General features: G+C 38.0%; 3 protein-coding genes across 12 annotated transcripts in view; 2 read left to right on the forward strand and 1 right to left on the reverse strand.

Moving 5' to 3' along the window:
• Positions 1–11,466, reverse strand: part of LOC106654087 (transient receptor potential-gamma protein) — an 83,711-nt gene extending 72,245 nt beyond the window's left edge. For 6 of the 10 annotated variants that reach the window (XR_002763645.1, XM_023462906.1, XM_023462907.1 and 3 more), the window contains exons 1-2: positions 9,291–9,843; positions 7,872–8,224 (exon numbers count right to left, since the gene is read on the reverse strand). The gene's annotated coding sequence lies outside the window, so the exon portion shown is untranslated. Of the gene's footprint in view, positions 1–7,871; positions 8,225–9,230; positions 9,270–9,290; positions 9,844–11,435 lie in introns of those variants that run through there. The other 4 variants (XM_023462902.1, XM_023462901.1, XM_023462903.1 and 1 more) reach the window with 4 other exon arrangements.
• Positions 11,467–11,838: 372 nt separating this feature from the next.
• On the forward strand, positions 11,839–14,489 carry LOC106655220 (probable tyrosyl-DNA phosphodiesterase). Its single transcript, XM_014375501.2, has 6 exons — positions 11,839–12,015; positions 12,096–12,173; positions 12,250–13,186; positions 13,267–13,809; positions 13,900–14,110; positions 14,192–14,489. Exons 1-6 carry the CDS (start codon positions 11,985–11,987, stop codon positions 14,306–14,308), a joined length of 1,917 nt encoding a protein of 638 aa, XP_014230987.1. The 5' UTR covers positions 11,839–11,984; the 3' UTR covers positions 14,309–14,489.
• A 182-nt stretch (positions 14,490–14,671) lies between these two features.
• On the forward strand, positions 14,672–17,083 carry LOC106655360 (probable tyrosyl-DNA phosphodiesterase). Its single transcript, XM_014375709.2, has 4 exons — positions 14,672–15,534; positions 15,605–16,144; positions 16,217–16,427; positions 16,512–17,083. The coding sequence occupies exons 1-4, from the start codon at positions 14,879–14,881 to the stop codon at positions 16,875–16,877; spliced, it is 1,773 nt and encodes a 590-aa protein (XP_014231195.1). The 5' UTR covers positions 14,672–14,878; the 3' UTR covers positions 16,878–17,083.
• The last annotated feature ends 1,952 nt before the right edge of the window (positions 17,084–19,035 follow it).

Consider the following 19,035-nt stretch of genomic DNA (forward strand, 5'->3'; position numbering starts at 1 on the left):
TTATACGAGGTGATTAATTCATCTTTTTCAATTAATGAGCACGAGCTGATATATGGAAAAATGATTATCATGAATTTTTTCGTGTTTCGGAAGTGGAGCTTTCACTGATCGTACTCGCATATAATTTTTTTTTTATTCAGACGATAGTCATAGGTGCACAAAACACACTTAGCAAATTAAATGCACTGAGAACAATTAAATTCGCATCAATTGTTTACCTCCCCTTGCGCAAAAGTATTAAAAAATTGGTCGCTCTTAGCAACATTAATCATAATCCTCGAAGCAACAAAGCTGCTCACACCCGGAGCAGGTTTTTTCATGTTCTACATGCGGCGTACATCACATAAGCCATAAGAGAGAGACAGAGAAAGAGCGAGAGAAAATCTTCGACGTTGAATAGAATAGAAGAGAGAGAAAGAGATAGAAAAAAAAGTTCATTCCATGGCATTAAACTTGGCACGCACGTTTTTTCTCTTTCATACTATATAGCGTTAATTCCCTCGATGTTGTCATTTTTTTTTGTTGTATGTCCTTCATTACATCCCAGCGGAATATAATCGTTAGGAAACTCGCTTGACTCTGCGGTATCGTTTACTTAATTAAAAAGTAACTCCTTATAAAAAATATAAAATTTTATATACCTATCTCGTTCGATGCGCGCTTCGAGCGCACAGTATATGTGTTACGCGTGCGCGTGGGGTTCGAGTATAATAATGGCTTGCGAGCGAATGCCGAAGAAAAAAAAAAGAAACGAATGCGTACAATATACCTTTATCGGGTTTTTCGGTGGATGGAAAATTCGTTTTTTTTTTCTCCGAGGATAAGGAGAGCGTATATAGAGCTTTCGATACGCGAACCTATTTTCTTGAAATATTCTAATTGATAAAGGCGCCGTAAAGGCGACTGCGTATATATTTTCGCGCGCAAGTTCGGTCGTATTCACGAGAGCTCAGGACTTCAAAGCTCCGATAATCAAAAGTTCGACGTGCGCGCTACGTATTGTACAGTTTTCGGTTGAACGGAGAGCGAGCCGAGCTGAGCTGAAGGAAGAGAAATTTTCGCGAAATGATCCGAAAGTCGTTGAAATAACGACTGCCGCGACCAAGTGCCATTATGAATACATGTAATTAAAGCAGAAAAGAGGGAGCGGGAGAGAATCGAGAAATTTCACGATTAACATTTACACTGAAAAATACTTTTCCACCTTTTCTTTCTTCTATTTTTTTTTTTAACTCTTTTTCAAAATTCAATTGCGATAAAGTTACGGTAGCCTCAGGGGGCTTTGAAAAGAAGCTGAAAAGCTTATTGTTCAGAAATTGAATGAGCAACGAGTGGTTTTTTGTTTCAACCTGTTTTTCATAGCCTCAACGAATTGAAAAAAAATCGGACAAGCGCGCCAGTGCTAACATTTCAATTCGCAACCGCGTGCACATCAATATTGCGTAAATAATGTCTAGTTATCGGATATAATTTTACGCCATTTTACGCAAGGTCGAGGTCGATTTAAATCGTCAATGTCCAATCGAACGGATGCGATAAAGTAGGAAAAAAATCGGGAAAATCGAAACCGCGTAAAAGATTCGTTCAACTTTATATTTATTATTAAAGCTTCTCACACGTCGTATTATAGAGCCAGTTGATGGTAGAGAATTTGCATATAAAAAGTGCGTTTTTATCTTCTCTGGAATAATATATTTTCCTACGCTATAATAACTTGGAATAATAATTCGAATAAGATAATCTCAAAGCTCTGTATATAAATTTGAATTTAAAAAAATCGCGATCACTGGAATAAACACGATTAAACCCGTATACGCATTTAACATTTTAATTGAAAAAGCGCAAAGCCGTAACAAGTATCGTAATTAGACCAGCTAATTTACACTATTAAAACTTATATATCTCTTTTTGACTCTCTTCTCTTCCTCTCTTTTTAAGAGTTTCAAACCCAATGAGCGAACTATAGACTGCGCTTCAAGACAAGTTTCGCTTTCGAGCTTTTCCCCTGTATATATAAGTATACACGCAGCTTTCGGATGCTTCGGTAGTGCAAGCGCGCACGCTTATTTTTCCTTCGCTGCGTAGCGACTGTAATCCTCTGTATACGCTTCCTTCGATGTATATATATTAGGGCGGAACGAAAAAACACTTTTGACGCCGATCGCTTTGTAATAGTATTTTATCGAAAGTTTAAGATAAAAAAAGAGAAAAGCCGCGAGCTGGGCGCGAACAAATGATGTCTTCAGGTGGCGCATGAAGCCTGAAGTTTGAAATTCGTAAAAACAATATCTTTATGCTTCAGTATGAAATCGTTACCAAATTTTTCTGCACTGGATTGGCCGATTGGGCTGAAAGTTTCAGGGCTTGTTTTACATGTTGAAAGGAGTTTCTCTGTAAAATTTTAGCCCTCTAGGTGCCTTAGAAGCAAAGATATAGTCATAGGAAGGTTGAAAAATTACGTTACATTAATTTTTTTTTGTTCTTTTTCCATCTTCACACAGCTGTACGTTGCGTAATTTTGCTGCTATTAAAACGAACGAGTAACCAATTTCTTCGTCTTTTAAAGGCCTTTTCAACCATATAAATTTGTATAGTGTTTTTTAAATTTTTACTGAAGTTACAGTATAAAACGTCCAACATTTTGTGTCGCGCTCGAAACTACAATTGTTATTTTTTTTTCTGTTTCTTAAAAGTTACACATTCTAGACAAACTTGAACCCCAATGATAGTTATATGGCCTTAAAGAGCATAAAATTTCCTTTAATTTGGTGTATTTAAAAACTCTCTAGGTCCTCTAGAACCAAAGATACAGCTGTTTGAAGTTTTACTGAAAATGTAAGATTCGATTGTGTGATGATCATACCATATCTGGCCTATGATAGATTCACAGATTCAGTACTTTCATTTTTGGTAAAACTTCAAACAGCTGTATCTTTGGTTCTAGAGGACCTAGAGAGTTTTTAAATACACCAAATTAAAGGAAATTTTATGCTCTTTAAGGCCATATAACTATCATTGGGGTTCAAGTTTGTCTAGAATGTGTAACTTTTAAGAAACAGAAAAAAAAATAACAATTGTAGTTTCGAGCGCGACACAAAATGTTGGACGTTTTATACTGTAACTTCAGTAAAAATTTAAAAAACACTATACAAATTTATATGGTTGAAAAGGCCTTTAAAAGACGAAGAAATTGGTTACTCGTTCGTTTTAATAGCAGCAAAATTACGCAACGTACAGCTGTGTGAAGATGGAAAAAGAACAAAAAAAAATTAATGTAACGTAATTTTTCAACCTTCCTATGACTATATCTTTGCTTCTAAGGCACCTAGAGGGCTAAAATTTTACAGAGAAACTCCTTTCAACATGTAAAACAAGCCCTGAAACTTTCAGCCCAATCGGCCAATCCAGTGCAGAAAAATTTGGTAACGATTTCATACTGAAGCATAAAGATATTGTTTTTACGAATTTCAAACTTCAGGCTTCATGCGCCACCTGAAGACATCATTTGTTCGCGCCCAGCTCGCGGCTTTTCTCTTTTTTTATCTTAAACTTTCGATAAAATACTATTACAAAGCGATCGGCGTCAAAAGTGTTTTTTCGTTCCGCCCTAATATATATATAAGAAATCAAGAAGCCGAGCACGCTTGTTGGTTACGGATTTTTTCTTTTATATCGAGGAAATATACATTCGAATGATAATATTTATTGAGTAACTTTGCATTTAATAGCTCCGGCCGCTATTAATTTATCGATTATTCGAATGCAAAACAATGGCGAGCTATGAGTTATATCGGCTAAATGTGGCTCGCACACGCACACACGACGATACCTAGCCATGGAGAATTTTTGCGGCTGGCGTATGAGGTTTTTCGGCGTTTTCGCTTGTACATAAATCGACGGAGCGGGGCAGTGCAGTGGCGAGCTCAGCCATGCCTCTCGCGTTACATCGCGTTGCAGCTTTCGCAGCTAGCTACAGCTAGCTCGGGGCAGTTAAAATGTTTAGATTTACCTTTGGCCGTTCTTAGATCTGTATACAACGTCGGCGGTCGCGGGCGCGCACACGTGCACGTTACAAGTCGCGGCTGTAAACACGGAATGGCCCAAAGCTCGCGCGCTGTGGATGGCCTTGCTCGCTCGGGCAATGATTCACACATTGTTTTATTAATAAAACTGCTCGCCCGTAATAGCCGATCGGTGGATTTACTATCGTGTGTGCGCGCGCGCGCGTACGCTGCGCTTCATAGCGAGCTGGTTTTTTTCACCAGCGAGTATCAATTTCCGAAAAATAGCGGAAAATTAATTTCCGCGAAACATGCCTGGCGAAGGCAGCTTTATCGTACGTGCGTTGCGGGGGAAGAAAATGATAAATTGGATTTTGGAATTTTACAGCGAGGCTCAGCAACGACAAAAGAATGTGAATGAAATTTAGTCAATATGGCATTAAGCAAATTCACTTCGTTATGTATAAACCGTGCTGGCTTTATTTAATTATTTTTACTTTACCACTTGCAGATTTATAGAAAAAGGTACTCGCCATCTGACGGCGAAGACTGAGACTTTGAATATGATTGAATTTCATTAAATGCTAGAAATGTGAAAAAGTTTCTATAGAATATCACCAATTCTTACATGTCAATAAAAAAACTCAGTAAATTAATTTTGAATTTTAACCATCAAAATTAGCGCTGAACCAACCACATCAATGAACAAATCACCAGAGATATAATAAATTTATAAAATTACTTTCACTCTGTCCCTTGCAGATTTACAGATAAAAATGTAATCGCCATCTACGGGCGGAAAATGGACTTAATTATATGATTGAATTTTTATAAATTGTTCAAAATAAGGCTTGATTTTAGATGAAAACTGCATTAAATCTAAGATTTTATTTCTAACGGTGTGGTCATCACACATCATGTATTGTATGTGCGCAGTGAGACGCGGAAAAAACTCGCGAGAATTATACGCCGGAAATATTCTCTCCCACGTGCCGCATCTAATTTTCACCAATTAACCGTGGAGTACCCCCGTAGCACACACACACACACACACACATACACACACAGAATTTCACCGAACGGGGATTCGTGGAAGTTAATTAAAGATACAAGCTGCAAAATTTTCACGGTTTTCCAACCATGCCAGCGCGAGATCTCTCTGCTAATCCGCGTAAAAATCCTTTGGCCGGGCACGAGCTGCAGCGCTAAATACTGTGCCGGAAAAGCAATTTTTAAACGCGAGCGCACAGTAACACCAGCAGCACAAGCAGCAATGGTATGTTTTACACGAAGATGAGAAAGATACAGACTGCCAGACTGAAAGCTCGAAATCTTTTGTTCGCGGTAATTTCTCTTGGCCGTAATAAGTATTTACTGCATATTTAGTATAAGATATATCATGTACTTGGATTGAAGCGAGACAGAAGGGTGCAAAGTATACTTGAGAAAGAACTCCGCCACGAGGTGAGTTTAAAGTGCGCGCGAGAAAAAGACCCTGGAAAACTCTACGTATTCCTGGGAAAGGAATTTTAATTATTTGCCTTTCTTTTTCGAGTGTCATTGTGCAAGTGTGTGTGTGTGCGCACGCGAGCGAGCGCGGGGTGGGCGCTTTTTTACGAATGCGCGCGCGAAGATGAAGGAAAAAAAAGGGTCAGCTGGCATGCAATCAAGAGGTCGCAAATTAAGGCTGAATCTGCGGTGATATTTTCTTTTTTCTTTTTTTGCTTTTTCACAAAACGAGAAAAAAGAGAGAGTGAGAGCGAGATTTATATATTTACGTATACTACACTACTTTACTATATACAACGTCAGGATTTCTTATTATCGAAATGAACGGAAAATTAATTGTCGAGTTTGAGTTTTTTGCACGGTCCGCACAGCAGAGCTTGCAATTAAATGCTAATCGGATTGATAATATTGAGACGAATCAATTTGCTTTTCGAATATTGGATACTTAGAGATACGTAAATAAATTTAGGGCTAACCTGACAGTCAGACAACCATTCATATTTCATTCTTAAACTATACTCCAACTTATACAATTACTTTCTCTTTGCCACTTGCAGATTTACAAATTTTTAGGTACTCGCCATCTAGTGGTGAAATCTTCAAGTGGTATCATCGAAGTTGTTGGGAATGAGTTTGGACTTTTTAAAAGAGTTAATTTGTCGTTTACAGGACATTTAAAATCCGCTTGATATTTCTAACATAATTGTAAGTGAATAATTTTTTATCATAAAATTTGCAATATGATTAGTTCTTTTTTGTTTTTTTTATAAAAACAAACATTTGTACAACCCGTGAGGTAAGAATGCCCGGAGTCCAGCTTAAACGGTGCACGGTCGCCCACGCACGTGCAAGCTCGCACGAGTGAGTTAAAGCAATTGGCCATCTCCTTCGAGACTATAATGCACGACGGCGTTTCGTGTCTCCCGCAGCAGCAGTAACAACGACATAACAACGAAAACAACGACGCGGACAACTATATCTCTTCGGACAAGTGAACTTTATGTACCGACCTCTCCCGCGCGCCCCCCTGCCTCCCGAGCGCGGAGCTTTCGTAAACAACCTAGTCTATTTGTCGAGCGTTTTTACTGTACGTGTATTCATGACAAATTGTCGTGCTCTCCGCTCCAAGGCGCTGAGCTAAGAGATCTGCGAGGCATCGATATAATAAACTTGTTTATATATTTTTTTCTTCTTTTTCACGACGCTTCGAATAAGCTCATACGCGTTTTAGAGCAAATGCAAAGCACGCTAAACAACGTCGACAACAACATTCGTCATTTCGAATCACATTCTTTCTTCTTCATCATCACGAAATAACACCAGCGTAATGTTTGCGCGCGCGTGGCAGCTTGACGAAATCACGAGCATATAATTTTATATTCTTCATCTTAATATCGCGAGCAGAAAGAAGAAGAAGAAGACGCGCGTCAACTAGTGTGCGGGTGGGCTCGAGTACACACAAACTCGCGAGGGAAATAAATACAAGCGAGCGCGCGCTCAAAAACGAATAAAACTTTCAAAAGTAGCAAAACGTGTTTAAGCATGCACGAGCTTGCGAGCGGTTCTTCCTCTCTCTCTCTCTTTCTTTCTCGCGTTGATATACTAAAAAAAAAGTATTTTAGAGAATAATCCCTGCCCGAATCGATATACTTAATTTCGAGCGAGAAGCGTCGAGTAGCTCGCGCGCGTGCTAGCTGAAAATTCTATTAATACGTTGATTTTAGATCTCTCATCCGAATCGCGAATATAATAGTCGGCGTCATAGCCTACGTATAAACATTGAAAAATTAGCCAGCGTACGATTTTCGATGTGTTTATACATGGAAAACTTGGATGTTAAATCGACCACGATGAATAATACACGGCGAAAAGTACAACGGATACCCGAGAGCTCCCGAGAGTGGTGGGCACCAATTAATACGTGCTCCGGATTATTCGCATTTATACACACGCGTATGCGCTGGGCACGAAGGCAATGAAATCTGCAGCTGGCACTGATAACATCAAAAGCTTCTAATCTGAACGCCGATAGCTATTATAATCTAACGTAAGAAAGCCTGTGTATACAACGAGGCAGCTGATAATCGGAAGTCGCTCGAGCCTCCACGCGCAAACGTGTGGTAGTAACGCGAGCTCCGAAATTTTCGTATACTCGAGTTACGTATAAACGCAAGACGAAGGGTTGAAGCTGATGCGGGCCTTGGACGCGGGGCAAAGTTTTCTCATTTGTCACAAACAGCAGTGCGCGAAAGGGACGGTAAATATAAATGATGGGAGCGAAAAAGAACTGGAACGCAAAAGTCTAATACGATATACGAAAGCGCGAAAAGTCTTATATGTATACGGAGTTATTGCCCTGACCTTGTTTTGCCGGCATCTTCTCGCAGCAATGGATCTTGAGTGCCTTCTGAGTGCCTCCAGAGGAAGGACCTGTCCTGTTCAGCAGTTTCCGGTCGTCTTCTTTCCACTTTCTGGTGTTATACCTGTGCGTGCAGTCTAGGCCTCTGGCAGGTATAACTCTCTCCCTCACTTGCTGTGTGTATCTTCTTCTTCTCCTCTCTCGGCCCGTGCGACCAAGAGCACACAAAAAAAACTTTTTTCTTCTTTTTCTTCTTTTCTTTCAACTCGAGTCAAACTCTTTGCTGCTGCTGCTGTTATTTCTTTCACTTTTGTATACACCAAGAACGATTCGATTTTTCACTGCTCGTATGTATCTGCGCAAAGGTAAGAAGCACTTTTTAACGATATTGCTCGTTATGAGAGCTCGCAAGCTTCCGTGGACCAAAAAAATAATTCAAAAAACAATGATAATGAAATATTTGCAAAAATTGGACTCCTCGCGCAAGCAACAACACAATGCACTCTTCTTATAACGAAAAAAAAAAAAATACTAGCAACGATGCAACTATATATCACTTCGACTGGTATATGATATAGTAAGAGTTTCCAACCGCAGAGCTATAATGCAAACTCTCATTAAAAAGTTATACACAGAGAGCACACAAAACGCGTCGAGCGCGTGATATGTATACTTTTCGCGCGGGCGCGCGGGGCACACTGAGAGAAAATTTTGCACGACGCGAAAAATCTTATGCGCACCGACTTCAATGTATACGACAGCTCCGCACAACAGCTTGAAACTTTATTTACGAACGAAAACAAAACAAAAAAATGAGTATAGTTATGAATTATTCTTTTTTATCATTGTTACGTGCGTCTAGGTTCGCGCTAATGACAAATCATGAAAAACGGGGAAAAAAAAAGTTTACACGTATGCGAACGCGCGCCCGAGAATTGAGAGAATCGCAGCGGCTACCCCCTTTGACACTTAACGGGTATAGTGCGCGCACGGGTATTACTGGTAGATAGAGAAGTTTCGCTCGTTGGCTCGAGCTTACTACTAGTCTCACGAGCGCACAATACGACGAATATACCCATTTTACATGTATAACCCAGAGAGAAGAGAGAACGGATCTCTCTGTCTCTCTAGGTTTCTCGCATCGAGTGTTAGAGTGGGTGTAGGTGTGTGTGTGTGTGTGGGTGTCCGTATGTATCGCACCGCTGAAATTCGGGGCCGATCCAATCAGAACTTAAAACGAAGCAATCAAAACTTGATTGGGCGCCCCTTTCCCGCAGTGTGTCTCTTCTCTCTCGCAGCTCCAGATTCGCTATCCCGCACGACGCGCGCGCGTAGTTTAGTGTGTACAACAATTAACTTACTACGATGTGTATCGCTATTTCTCTCTTTTCCACATAGATATAAATAAAATATGTATGGACCTATGTTTATATAATTACTGGTCAGCCCAACGAATTAAGCTCGTCGTTGTGGGTGCATGGTGGACGATCGTTGACCGCGAGATCTTCGTGATTTTTGAGTGTCATCGTCGATGCGCGCAAGTCATTCGAAAATGAAAAAAAAAAAATTGCAAAGCACCTCGTGTGCGTGTGCCAAGTTCCGCGCGTCCGCCCGCACCGAAAAATTTTCGAATCTGCGCGCGCGACGGTCTCGCGCCAAAATTCAAAGCCTCATCTCGTGCTCGTGTTTCGCAATTCGTACTTTATTATAATTCAATTTTTTTCTTCGACGTAAAATCAATCCATGCACAGTAACGGTATCACTTTATTTTACTTGCAAGCTTTTGTTCGGAGCACGTGTGTGCGCGAAAGCTCTCTTATACTCCTATGCTGCCGCTGCTGCTGCTACCGCGCGATCCGCGAGAGCATGTGCTTTTCTATACGACCAAGTGCATGTGTACACGCGAGAGAGATTGGCCGAAGCGCGAGCCGAGCGATAAGGAAAAACAAAAGCGGACAGAGAGAACAGAGTTCACGGCGCGATGTCTGGGTGGCAACTGAGGCGTCGGCGTTTGCGATTCTATGCTGTAGCTGTATAGCTGCGGACTGCCTGCCTATATAGAGGTGGGTAGTAGGTAGCTACTGCTTTTCGCGGGCGATGCTACCACTCCCACCCTCGACACTCGACTCACTTATGTGCCGCTGCCGCTGTACAGGGTATATATACGTACACGAGCGCTCGGCGCCAGCGCAAAGTGCGCGACTGTATATTCTATCTTATAAGCAATAATACAATAGGGAGGGATGATTACGCATATGAATGTGAGAGGCCTACGTCAACCGGCGATGACACTACTTTATTTCATTTTTTTCTTCTATCTATCGAAGAAAACTATAGCTAATATTCTTCGAGGAATAACGAAGACGAAAGTGTACGCGTCATCGGCGATCGAAAAGGGTTTCGAGTTGTCGTTGTGCAATATATGCGTGCAAATAAACGGATCGTGTGTCTGTCCTTCCGGTGCACACGCGGTAATGCGAAATTAATTATTTTTTTCACTATAGCTGTGTTTTATATACCGATCGATGAGATATGCGTGGTTTGTTTACATTATGTCTTGCATATAGATAAGGGTTTGAATATTTCGAGATAAATCGATATTTTCTAATTGAAACTATTTTTTTCGATAGATAAACTTATCAGCCAACGATCCCGAGCTTCGATTTGAAAAATAATTACGAAAAAAAGACCAACTTTCCACGGTTATTTAAAATTATTTCGAATTTTCGAAAGCTCCACCCATGCTTATTCTCGTATCGTTTCGGCTATACGTACAAACGGGGACTATACTTTCGTTTATCGAAAAAATCTCCAAAAGAAAAAATAGATAGCTTTGTATTCCCTTGGTTGGAGTGCAAAGAGAGGAGAAAAAAATATAATGGAAATAAAGAAAAGGAGAAAGATTCGATTAGGATCTTTTTGGCGCGCTTAACTTTTTCCAGCTATACGAAACAGCAGTTTCTACGTCTCTCAAGGGCATGTATAAGATGAAATCACGGGGGATGATTTTTCTTTCTGTTTTCTCGGAAAGTTTACGTATATCATTGACGCGATTACATTGGAGGCAGTGTATGTATACAGACGTAAACTAACGAAACGTAATATTGGACCAATTTTTTCGCGTTGTTTTCTTCGATTCAAGAGATCGACGAAAGTTAATATTTGTATTACATTCATGGAGAAAAAAAAGGAGAAAAAAAACACATACGAGGTACGAACGCGATATTTCGAACGGAAGAATTGATATTGATTTCGATACGTACGCGGACAGCAGCGGATATCTGTACATCTCTAAGCCATATGCCATTTGAAACTAAATCCCTGTACAAATCTATCTCGAAAAAATTGTGTCCATGTCGCTCGTGCTATATTTCGAACTCGGAGCAAGCTTTTAATATAACGCCCGGCGAAGTCAGCGTTACACTTTCGTACGGATGCCAATCGTTTCATTGTTGAAAAGAAAAAAAAAGAGGGAATTTGCGACCCCTCAATCTGCCGTCTACATGTAAAAGAGGGTTGGCGCCTTATTCGTTCTGTTTACGCGTTTTCACTTTTTGTTAACTCACAATTTTCTTCTGGTATTGTAAAAAGATCGTTTCATTAATAACTTTTTATTAAATTAGTAAAGGTTTACACATTACTTCATTTCACTGCGATAAAAGTTTCTTCGATTCACTCGCGACAAACGTTTACGACAGTTCGATGGACTTTCGTATTCGAAGATCTCTGACCGTTGCAACGTACATACTCCGTCCTCGTACAGTCATCCCGCCACAAACTGCGAATATGCACCCCCCTCCCTCTCCGCCTACTCCTCTATACTAACGAACCTCGATCAACGAGAAGTCGACACTCGGCAGCAAAACTATTTGCGTTCGGTCGGTATGTGAGAGCGCGCCTTTTTCGCGAAAACCGTTTTCGGCTGCAGCGGCAGCTCCTGCTAACAGGCAACGCTGTTGCCTGGCTGCCTGCACTGCCATGCCGTCACGCAAAACTTTGACAGTTGATTGAATGATATGAACTTTATCAACTTGAAAGATTAGGAGTAGCTTTTTAGAATTGAAAATAAATTGTTTCGCGCGTTTGTGTCATAGTAATCCTTTTTATTCTACAAAATGGCGTATCAACAAAATACTTCAATGAAAGGTTAGTTTATTATTATTATTATATTTGTTTTGAAAAGTATGTCATGAAAGGAATGCAACTTTCAAATTGATTTTTTGCAGAAAAAACTGTGTGTCCTTTTAAGGAAAAATGCTATCGAAAGAATCCAATTCATTTCAGCGAAATGTCTCATTTGCATTGTAAGTTTGAGATATAAATAAATTACAACATTGATAATTTTCATGGTCTTTTAATAATATAAGATTTATTTTACAGTGGAAAGATTGATCGAAGATCAATTATACGGTGATATTATTTTACCTAGTCAATTGGGTTTTGAATGTCCAGATAGATCAGCACTATTAGAACAACTCAAAGTTTTGCAAATTGTCATGAGAAAAGAAGGTAGAGGTAAAGTTCATAAAGTAGCAGGAGAGACCAGTGTTGATAAAGCAACAGTCAGTAGTAAATATAGTACTTCTCCTAAAAAAGGAATGGAATCAGAAGACATGAAAACAAAAATAGAAAAGAGTAGACAATCAGCAATAGAAAAAAGAAAATCAAAACAACAAGAAAATGAGTCTTATAAAAAATTGAAAGTTGAGAGTGATCCAAGTCTTCCAACCACATCAAAATCCAGTCAAGCAGAATCAAGAGAATCAAAAGATAAATCTGAAAATCTTGTGATCGATAGTTTTGCTGCTGCAGATAAAAGAGAAGTAAGATTCAAATTAAGGGATAGAACTTTGGCAAGAATGGCATCATCTGGAATAAAATTAAAATTGACAGAGCCTGGAGATTTTGCTATAAAATTTGCATTGTCAGCTCCATACCACTATTTTTTTAATAAAGTAGAAGATTCTAAAGTTACGCATGATCAGCAGTTCACAGTAAGTTTTCCAGAATTGTTGGATATAGGATTGGGTGAAATTGTCAAAAGCCTTCATATCAATTTTATGGTTGAAATTGGATGGCTGTGTTTACAATATTTGCTTGCTGCACAACCTGCCAATATGACAATATTTTATCATGAAATAGTAGATCCTCAATCTCATTTACCAGCAAATATTAAAGCTTTCAAAGTTCCAGTGCCTACAGCTTATAGTAGTCATCATACAAAAATATCCGTGCTTAAGTATGTTGATGGTGGAATTCGTGTAATTGTGTCAACTGCTAATATTTATAGCGATGATTGGAAAAACAGAACTCAAGGGTATTTACAACAATTTATAATAATAATTTTTCTAATACCATAAATAAAACAATGAAAAATGTAATATTTTTTTTTTACAGAGTATGGGTATCACCACACTTACCAAAATTACCTGATGAAACTAGTTCAGAAGAGGGAGAATCACCAACAAAGTTTAAAAAAAGCTTTCAAAAATATCTAGCTTCTTACAAACATACAGATCTTAATGAATGGATTAGCATTATAAAGAGAGCAGATTTTTCTTCAGTTAATGTCTTTTTTGTTGCTTCTGTACCAGGCAGTCATAAAGATGATAATTTCAATTCTTGGGGCCTCCAACAAATTTCAAGTATTTTTTCAGATCATTTAATACTGCCTCCTGATGCATCAGATTGGGGAATAATTGCTCAAGCATCTAGCATTGGAAGTTTAGGATCAAGTATTGATGGTTGGCTAAGCACAGACCTTATTTCTTCCATGGCAAAAGGAAAAAGTTCTAGAATTAATAGAAATCCTAGCTTCCAATTTGTATACCCATCATCAAGGAATTATGCATCAAGTTTTGATTGTGCCGATGGATCATGTTGTTTACCTTACTCTGAAACAGTACATTTAAAACAACAATGGTTGAACAGATATTTATAGTAAGATACCAACTTGAATTCACTTTTTTAAATGTATACATTTTTCGATAATAGTTGAAATAGTTTCACGTGAAATTGATTTTTTTTCAGTGTATGGAAATCAGATGAAATAGGTCGTACTAAAGCAATACCTCACAGTAAAACTTATGTAAGAATATCACCCGATCAATCAAAAGCTGCATGGTTCATACTTACAAGCGCAAATTTAAGTAAGGCAGCTTGGGGCTCTGCAGCCAAAAAAACGCGTTCTCAGTACATTATGAATTATGAAGCTGGAGTAGTATTTTTACCTCAGTTTGTGGTATGTTATTAAATATATAAAAACCACGAACATAAGTTTATGTATTTAGCACTACAAACAATTTTTTGCTTTTATTTACAGATCAATGAATCGACTTTTCCTCTCAAACAAACTTCTGAAAATTGTTCTATTTTGAGACTGCCTTATGATTTGCCTCTTCAAAAGTATAAAGATTCTGATGAGCCTTTTGCTCATTGAAATTTCTGATTATTTTTTGGATAAAATTCGTGTAAATAAAATGTGCATTACACGTTTATGTTTGTTAAGTTTTTATTTTTGGATTATTATTGTATCATTTTGTTGTCATATTGTAAAAATGCCACGAATCATGAAGTGTGATCTATATTTTTAAATAGTTATACAAGTATTCAATACTTAATGGAAGAACTGATATTTATATTTTTGAATCATGAATAAAAAATTTTTTAAAGATTTTATGCATTCAATTTTGCTTTTGAGACGAGTCACGAGTTGCGTGATGAAATCCTGTTTGAAATTTGGCGCCTGCGAAACTGTCTGCTAATTTCTTCGCGAATTTAAAAACTTGTCTAACCTAAATATTTTGCACAAGCACAACACTAAAAATCTTAATTTCAATTTACTTTATGAAAAGGAAATAACTTGAATCATCCTTATAATTTTGAACTTATTATATATTTTTTTAGATCTTGTGTTTAATTCTTTGTTTAAAAGTAATTATTACAAAGATTAAAATATCATTGTATTTGTGTAACAATATTAGGTCAAATAAACTTTTCAGTTGTCAAAATGTATCAAATAGGACTTGAAGACATTAAAGTAAAACGAGTTAAGGGAGAACCAATTACAGATGCATTAGATCCTCATTCTTGTTTTTCTAATGAAATGACACTATCAGTTTATACTTGGATGAAAATGTATATAATGTGTGGTAGTAATCCAGAAGATAGAGACGAAATGAGAGATGTATCAATAGCTATTGCAAAAACTTTTCGTGATGATCCAGTACACATTAGTGAACATGGAACTTTCTCAAAAAAGTTTCAAGAATCTGCTCCTTACCATTACTTTCTTAGTACTGTGGACCCATCTAAAAAAACACACCAACAACCTTTATCAGTTCACTTTCATGAAATAATTGATTACACTGAAGGTATCATAGTAGAGAGTTTTCACATTAACTTCATGGTTGAAATATCATGGATCTTGAATGAATATATGCTTGCTTGTCAAGATCCAAAAATGACTATTCTCTATGGCACATTAGTAGATGCAAAATTTATGTATGATATTCCTTTTGATGTTGAATTGCAACAATGTAAAATGCCTGAGTTTGGTTGTCATCACTCAAAAATATCAATTTTAAAATATGATGATAACAGCGTGAGAATTATTATTTCATCAGCCAATTTATATGCTCAGGATTGGCATGGCAGAACTCAAGGGTAAGAAATTGAAAATACTTTGTTGTATTAATTTCTTGGTAGAGTAATAATCATAAGTCATGTCTTTTAGTTTATGGATATCACCACGGTTGCCTTATCTTCCTGCATCTGCTGAAGATTCAGAAGGAGAATCCACAACAAATTTTAAACATGATATTATTCAATATCTTAGCTGTTACTCTGAACCACAAGTATTTGGGTGGATTTCTTTGTTGTATAGAATTGATTTTTCAGCTGTAAATGTATTTTTCATTGGATCTGTGCCTGGATATCATGAAGGACCAAATTTAAATTTGTGGGGTCATTTGAAGTTGAAGAAGATATTATCAGAGCATGTGATTTTACCAGAAAACTCAAAAGATTGGACTGCGATTGCTCAGAGCTCAGCTGTTGGAGTTTATGGATCGTATTATCAAAGGTGGTTAAAATCGCACATAGTCCAACCTATGTCACAAGGAAAACTGAATTTACCCAGAACCCCACCTTTTAAATTCATTTATCCAACGCAAAGAAGTTATAATAACAGTTTTGATTCTAAACTTGGAGTTACTTGCCTAATGTACAATAAAGATTCCCACATGAATCAAAAATGGATTAAAGACTACTTATGGTACAAAAAAATAATTATTAAAAACTAATTTATAAAAAGAACATAATTTTTAAAATTCTATTCATAATACAGCGATTGGAAATCAGATTCTACAAATAGAACAAAAGCAATGCCGCACATAAAATGTTATACAAGGCTTTCGCCGGATGAGTCTGAAGTATTGTATTTTTTGTCAACCAGTGCTAATCTCAGTAAAGGTGCATGGGGTAAAATGTTAAGAAAGGATACAATTCAATATTTAGCTAACTACGAAGCTGGAGTTCTTTTCATACCACAAATTATGGTATTTGCAGTTCATCATCATGATTTATTATTCAAATAACTTGTTTTTTTTTCTTTTAACATAATGATTTGTACTTTTTATCAGATTCAACGCTCCACTTTCCCGGTAACGGAATCGGCGTTCACGGAAGCGCCGATTTTCAAATTACCCTTCGACCTTCCTCTGACGCCGTACCAGACCGACGACGAGCCCTTCGTCATAATCCGGTGCCAGGACGCAAGGTTGGCCGTAGAGATAGATCATCACATTTACGAGAAACATCCCACAGCTATAAATATCTTTATGGGCAAAGTGCCCTCTTGTAGGGAGTATCACCGAAACGATTTCGACGACATCGATTACGACGACGACGAGGATCACGACGACGATTCGTCGCTGGACGACAGTCACGAGTGCGATTACGATCTGGAGGAAATCGACAGAAAATTCTGCGAGGCGTTCGAGTGTTGAAAAAATTCAACGTACGAAGCCGATTGATGAATCGGAAACGAGATTATGTAAATATGTTTTGCATACTTTATAATATCGAAACTGAATCGATACAATCGTTAGTATAGTTTGAAACTGTTATCTATCGAACCGGTGCTCTCCCGCATTATGAAAAATTGCTTTTTTTATAATTATTATATTAATTTTTTTTGTACAAAATACTTGAAAAGAAGAAGAAAAAAAGTGTAATTTATGTTTTTGGTTGATTGATTAACATTCGCTTTTGGCTTATTACCCATTCACGTACTCGTAAATTAGCCGACAAAAAAACTAATTTCCCGCGAGCGTCAATGATTTTCATTATTCATCGTTTGGAGTATTATACTTTTAAAAGCCTCGACCGAAACGACGACTTGTTGCATTTTTACACCATCGCGTCAAGAAACTGATAGGTGATAAACGTGCGCACAGGAAGATGATCGCTAGAGCGACTTTTAAATTGCAAATTTACAACTTTCGGTTGGCCCAGACATGCGAGACAGAAAGAAAAATATGCATATAATGCACGCATAACAAGAAAGGCTACGGTAATCCGCACGTTTGAAAAATTCTCGAAAGAAGCGATAAAATCCAATTCTGTCCGTGATAAAGCGGGGCTCGTTTATAGTTTATTTCTAAATTCGAGAAAGGACTTCCAATCGTCCTCTATTTCTTCCTCCTTTGCTCATCCGTAAGGGCAATAGCCGCGAAATCGACGGTCGTGCGTGAGATTCTGCTCGTCGTCCATCGTCCTGAAGAGTATAAATTCCAGCGCGAGTTGAAGAAAAACGAGTATACGCGTTATTACATTTTCGCCGAGGCTTCTCTCTCTTTCTCTATACTTGATGTTCTCCCCGGGATCTTTGTGCCGCTGTTGCCTGATATATAATACGAGCGAAGAAGAGGAGAAGGAAGAAACGACGATAAAATAAAAATAAAAAAAAAAAGGAAGAAAAAAGGAAGCGTACACGAGAACGTTCTGAAACGATGCGAGAAGGCGAAAGGGAAATTTCCATTGGTAGGAGAGTACATGTGCAGCAGCAGCGACTTTATAGAGTGAAAACTATAAGGGAGCAACAACATCCGCTATGGGCTTTGTACGCCGAATGGCACTTTATATGAACGGAGAATTACGCGATATGCGAAAATCCCCGCGGCGTACGTACATACGTGTTTTCGTCCTTCTTTTTTTTTTGCCTTTTTCCTTTTTTCACGTTGTTGCTTACTTTACTCTTCGCTCGCGTTACTGCGTGCGGTGCATGTGTGACGCACATACGTACACTACGTATGCGCTATCGAGTAAGGCGAAAAATCCCTCGATTATAATATTATGCACTTGCAGCGCGCGCAGCGGTGTGCAGTAACGCACAGCTTACACGTGTAGCATAAGTTGTTCAATTAACCAATATCGATCGACAATTTATATTTTCATTATCGTTGCCGTCATCGTCCTCTTTCTAAGTATTCCGTTTTACTCCTTTTTTTTTTTGTTGTTGTAAAATTGTAACGAGTACGCAAATACAGCGCACGTCATTACTCGCGCGAGGAAAAATTGAATCATTCGTTATATTCTTCGACTCGATAATTATATTTATCTCATCGCGAGCGCCGTGTATACTCTATGGCTCGGATCGAATAAGAAGAGAAAAAAAGTAGTGAACTCGCGCGTAGACGAATGCTAATAATCCCAAAACTTCTTCCGAGAACGTAAGTAGATTCTATAGTGTCTTTTTCGAGTTTTTTCGTAGCCGTTCGAGCAAGCTTCGCGCGTATATCATAGGATAAAGTGAGAGTGAATATATATGCGGCAAAAGTGTTAAAGAGTTTTGTCAATAAGAGAAATTCTTGCATGTTTCGAATATGTATACATCGTACACATAATTGGGTTTTTGAAGTAATGGTCACGATGACGAGTTATTATATAGGTTTCATTTCTTTTTTATACTTACTTACTTTTCAGTTTTTCGTAACGAGAGTACGTGATTTTTTCCGGGATTTATTGATTAAAAAAATTAGCCTCTTATTACGAAATCGTCGTAACAATCGAACGATCGATACCAAAGTCGTATTAATTTATTTAATTATTAATAATTATTAATCTAATATTTATACGAGAAAATTATATCACTTGAGGATAATC

The sequence above is a fragment of the Trichogramma pretiosum genome, unplaced genomic scaffold (assembly GCF_000599845.2).
Source record: "Trichogramma pretiosum strain Unisexual culture from Peru unplaced genomic scaffold, Tpre_2.0 scaffold1, whole genome shotgun sequence".
Classification (NCBI taxonomy): Eukaryota; Metazoa; Arthropoda; class Insecta; order Hymenoptera; family Trichogrammatidae; genus Trichogramma; species Trichogramma pretiosum.

What these genes read in the sequence shown, in the direction of transcription:
- LOC106655220 (XM_014375501.2), top strand. Translation starts at nt 11,985, where the DNA reads ATGGCGTATCAACAAAATACTTCAATGAAAG. An exon ending in TGGAAAAACAGAACTCAAGG is followed by an intron (nt 13,187 to 13,266) that starts GTATTTACAACA and finishes TTTTTTTTACAG; the next exon opens with AGTATGGGTATCACCACACT. An exon ending in TGGTTGAACAGATATTTATA is followed by an intron (nt 13,810 to 13,899) that starts GTAAGATACCAA and finishes ATTTTTTTTCAG; the next exon opens with TGTATGGAAATCAGATGAAA.
- LOC106655360 (XM_014375709.2), top strand. Translation starts at nt 14,879, where the DNA reads ATGTATCAAATAGGACTTGAAGACATTAAAGTAAAACGAGTTAAGGGA. An exon ending in TGGATTAAAGACTACTTATG is followed by an intron (nt 16,145 to 16,216) that starts GTACAAAAAAAT and finishes TTCATAATACAG; the next exon opens with CGATTGGAAATCAGATTCTA. An exon ending in TTTTCATACCACAAATTATG is followed by an intron (nt 16,428 to 16,511) that starts GTATTTGCAGTT and finishes ACTTTTTATCAG; the next exon opens with ATTCAACGCTCCACTTTCCC.